The 4281-nt window shown below is 66.3% G+C and overlaps 1 protein-coding gene across 1 annotated transcript; it reads left to right on the top strand.

The window, feature by feature from the left end:
• The first annotated feature begins 2402 nt into the window (after nt 1-2402).
• Nucleotides 2403-4281, top strand: HES3 (hes family bHLH transcription factor 3). Its single transcript, XM_026660102.1, has 4 exons — nt 2403-2555; nt 2654-2749; nt 2923-3004; nt 3905-4281. Exons 1-4 carry the CDS (start codon nt 2403-2405, stop codon nt 4279-4281), a joined length of 708 nt encoding a protein of 235 aa, XP_026515887.1.

Here is a 4281-nt window from a genome sequence, read left to right as displayed (position 1 = left end):
GCCCCCCGAGTTCCAGCCCCAGGGCCTAATCGGGCCTCTGGGTTGTAGTCTCGGGCCGTGAGCATAGGTGCCTCTGCGCTGATCTGCAGGCGGGTCCCGAAGAGAGGGACTGGGGCGGGGGGAGGTCGTATCTGGACGGGTTAGAGACCAGCCTTCCAGCCACACAGCGCCCTGCCTCCGCGCTGGGCAGGTATGGGGGGGGGTAATAGGATGGCAGAGCTGGTGCCCCCCCCAACCCCTCCGTCCCTGGTGGCCCGGCCCAGGAAGGCCCCTTGGAGTGGCTGGAGCGGAGTCAGCGGGGGCTGTTCTGGGAGGAGCCCCGAGGGCTCAGGGGCGCTGCGGAGCTGGCTGTGAACAGGAGAATAACTCCCCGTCCCCGGTCCCCTTCGCCGCGCCCCGCTGAGCCCGCAGCGCTTTGGTCTGTTGTCCCCGGCCAGCGGCGCAGGGCTGCAGGGACAGCGGCGACAGGCGGGATTCAGCGCAGCCCGTGGGCACTATAAAGGCGTCATTAAAGGACAAATGCCGGAGCGGGGCTGCAGGCTGCTCGCTGTGCCGGGCCCCCGGCTGGGGAGCGCGGGGGGCAGGCGGCCCGTCGGGGGAGACGGGACGGGCAGCGGCCTGCCCAGCGGTCTGTCCGCACGGCGCCCTCGGGGACACGCAGGGACCCTGGGGCCTGGGCGCCTGGCACCGACTGACCCGCTCTGCACTAGCTATTCACATGCTGGATCCTGGCCCTTTCCGCCTGCGCTCTGCGGGCTCGGTCCCCGCCGCCGGCTTGCCCCCCCCTTTCCCTACACACTGTGGGGTGAACCTGGGCTTGGCCCCTCAGCCATGGGCCCGAGCCTGCACCTCTCCCGTTGAAGTCAAGGGCACGGGGCCCCCGGGTCCATTTCAGCACCCCAGGGCGGCCACGAGGCACTCAGCGGGGCATCCTGGAGGGTTGGCTTTTAGCAGCGTGCGAGGAGCGGAGAGGTTTGGGGGGTCCCCTCCCCAGCGAGCGGGAGAACCCACGTTTAAGGACCCCCCCCGCCCCGCGGGTTTGCTGGCGACCCGGTGCTAGAGCATTCGGTCTGGCTGCAGCCTTCACTTTGCATTCTGCCTGCGCTGGTAAAAAGCGCCGCGGCCCGAGCTCACACAAACGGTTTGTGGCTTTGCAAACATCTGGGGTTTTGTATCTGGGACCAGACCTAATTGTCTATTATAAAAACCTTTTAAATGAGTGAGCGGGAGGAATTTCGACTGTGGAAGGCAATTTTGAAGCGAGGCGAATCCGGGAACGCCTCCATCCCCCCCGCCCGCTCTTTGCTGAGTTCCCACGTGCAGTCGGGGAAGGGGCTCCCGGAATAGTTTTGGCTCTGAGGACAAAAGCCAGCCGAAGAGAGAGGAAAGCGCCCCCCGCAGCACAGCGAGTGCACGGGGCAGGAGAGAGGGAGAATTCCCTGGCTTTACAGAGGGCCCGGGACCCTGCCTGGGTCCGGGGAGCTGGAAACAACAGGTCCCTGGACCTGTCCTGGGACTCCTGCCTGTCGGGAATCCCGCGTGCACCTGTGAGCGCGCGGGGCTGGCCTGGCCCTGCCATGCTTTAATGAAACATATGTTCGCTCATGTCTCCGCTTAGAGCGGAGAAATCGCGCCTCCGCGCTCTTTGAAGGGCTGCAAGCAGAAAATTGCTGCATTGTCCGGGCGTTAGGGCCGCTAATCTAGCCTGGCCTCCCCGCGCCAAGCGTGAAACGCGGCCAGAAAGGAGGACTTGCTGGGCCTAGTTGACATGTCTTCATCTCCCGGCGGCCCGCCTGGCACGGGGCTCTCCCAGAGCCTGGCCGGGGCCGGGCCGCGTGCGGACTGCAGGGAACAAACCCTTCGCTAATTAGCAGTGCCCCGCGGAGGGACTCGACCTGCCCCAGCAGCTCCGGTAGCGCGCTAGGGATCCCCGGGGCGCACAGACTGCAGCGGCGGGACCCGAGCATAAGCCAGCTGGTGTCTGCGAGCGCTGGGGCGTGCGCGGCGCTGTACAGCCAGTCACGGCCCAAACAAGCCCGTGCAGCGAGAGCCGCGTGTTCTCCGGCACCCAGGGGCGCGGAACACAAAGGGATCCCTATGAGAGTTCAGAGCCGCACGGCAAGGGCTTGGTGAACCCCCGTGGGGGGGCAGAGATAACTCGAGTGATGCCATTTGCTTCCCAACGCGGAGCCCCCCTGAGGTGTGGCGGGCTGGGCGGTGTCTCCCGTTCTTTAAATCCAGAGAAATACACAAACGGCACTTGAACATCTTGGTAAAAGTCATTGTAACCCTTCCCAGCCTCCCTCGCCTCGCCAATCACAGCTCCTGGGCCCCAGAATTCCCCCTTCCCCAGCTGCCCGCCCCCGGCCCTTGCCCCCCTCAGGGAGGCGCTCAGCGCCTGAATGCCGGTATTGACATGTAAAGTGGGTCCCCGGTATAAATCCTGCCTCCCTCCCCCGGCTGCGAACTCCCGGGGCCGCTGGTTCCCGGAGAGGGGGAACATGATCACCCAGCCCGGAGGGCAGGAGAAACCGCAGCTTTGCAGCTTCCGCAAGGTTTGCTAGCAGCACTCGGCCGGAGGAAAGAAGCGGGCCGGGGGCCGGGGGAGGAGTGAAAGCCAAACCCCGGTAACATTTCCCTTCTCCCCCCGCAGATCTCAAAACCCTTGATGGAGAAGAAGAGAAGAGCCAGGATCAATGTGTCTCTGGAGCAACTGAAGGCTCTGCTAGAAAAGCACTATTCTCACCACGTGAGTCACCCCCCCCCCCCCCCCCACCCCCCCCCCCCCCCCAGACCACCACACTGTCTAGACAGGTTTCCCAGCGGGCACTTCTTGGCTCCGCATTTACAGTGGAACCGAATCACGCGGCTATGGCCCGTTCAGTACGTTATTGATCGCGGTGGGTCTCTCTCTCTCTCCAGATCAGAAAGCGCAAACTGGAGAAGGCAGATATCCTGGAGCTGAGCGTCAAGTACATGAAAAGCCTCCAGAATTCTGTCCAAGGTAAAACTTCCGTTGCCCTCCCGTCTCCTCGCGGGAGTAGCAGGGCTCATGGCGGTTGTTGCTGGGTAGAAGGGGCTTGTGTTAATCTGGATCGAAGCTCAAGGTTGCGGGGTCCCGCCGGTTGCATCCCAATGATGCGAATCCACGAGCTGTGGTGCAAGGAGCCAGAATCTCCGCTGGGGCACCGGGGCGGCAGCAGTGTCTGGTTATTGGGCTGCCTTTGGCCGTGCCTGGGCTCCCTGGGCGCCTCAAGACACTGGTTTGAAATTTACTCTGGATTTAGATCCCACGCCCTGTTATATCGATGGCACCGAGCCCCGTGTGGACACGATTCTGCCCGGTCCCTTTGCTCTGTCAATTGCAGTTTCTATGAATCCCTTGGAGCCTCCGTGGCTCGCAGGCTGGGGCGGAGCAGTGCCGGACTGGCCGGAGAGCCCGCGGGGGTAACTGGACCCCCCCAGAGGGGGAGGGGCCGAGTAGCAGCTGTTTTCCTGGCTTGTCTGCAGGCCGGATTAGGGCAGGCGCGTGCCGCGCGGATTGACCCCGTCCTCCTCCCAAGAGCAGGTTGCACTCAGGCCGGACGGGCTGCGCGCGCAGGAGAGAGCCGCGAGTAACGCAGGATCCACGCGCCCCAGTGTGGCGAAGCGGGGCTCCCCCAGCCCCCACTGGCTGTTCAGAGACCCCGCGCCCCGCTGGCCCGGGCCCCGCGCAGAGTCTTGGGCTCCCAGCGGTGCGGATCTGCAGGACGGGGCGGGCAGGAGCAGCAGTGATGCTATCGGGGTGCGGGGCTGGGCCCTGGAGGCTCCCGGCTGGCACTGATGGGGCGGGCTGGGGCGCACCCGGCGCCCGGCGGGGGAGCCCGCTGCTGCAAGGCTGCTGATCCGCTCTCCGTTCTCCCAGGCGCTGACTACCAGGCCGGCTTCCGGAGCTGCCTGCACGGGGTGAACCAGTTCCTGCTGCGCTCCGAGGGGGCCAGCGAGGCGTCCTCCTTCCACCTGCTGCAGGAGCTGGCCCGGGCCGCCCCGCGGGTGAGCGGCTCCGGCTGCAGCACCACGGACAGCACCCCCCTGGCGCCGCGCCCGGAGCCCCGGGGCTCCCGGCCCGGCGGCCGCGCGGCCGCGCAGAGGGGGCCTGTCTCCCCCCAGCGCCCCCGGGCCCCTGGCGCTCCCAGCTCCCAGCCCCGGACGGAGCCGGGCGCTGCTGCCCCGCGGCGCGGCCCCCTGCAGCAAAGACCCGCCGGGCCCAGCAGGAGCCAGGCGCTGTGGCGGCCCTGGTAA

This window comes from Terrapene carolina, unplaced genomic scaffold (genome assembly GCF_002925995.2).
Source record: "Terrapene carolina triunguis isolate 2854851 unplaced genomic scaffold, T_m_triunguis-2.0 Scaffold714, whole genome shotgun sequence".
In the NCBI taxonomy this organism is placed as follows: domain Eukaryota; kingdom Metazoa; phylum Chordata; order Testudines; family Emydidae; genus Terrapene; species Terrapene triunguis.
Note: the sequence above shows the minus strand (reverse complement) of the source record. Positions and strands in the feature narration are given on the sequence as shown.

Bases quoted from the DNA above. Each gene is read 5' to 3' on its own strand.
- HES3 (XM_026660102.1), top strand. From the start codon at position 2,403: ATGCCGGTATTGACATGTAAAGTGGGTCCCCGGTATAAATCCTGCCTC. The intron at 2,750-2,922 runs GTGAGTCACCCC...CTCTCTCTCCAG, and splicing joins AAAAGCACTATTCTCACCAC to ATCAGAAAGCGCAAACTGGA. The intron at 3,005-3,904 runs GTAAAACTTCCG...CCGTTCTCCCAG, and splicing joins CCTCCAGAATTCTGTCCAAG to GCGCTGACTACCAGGCCGGC.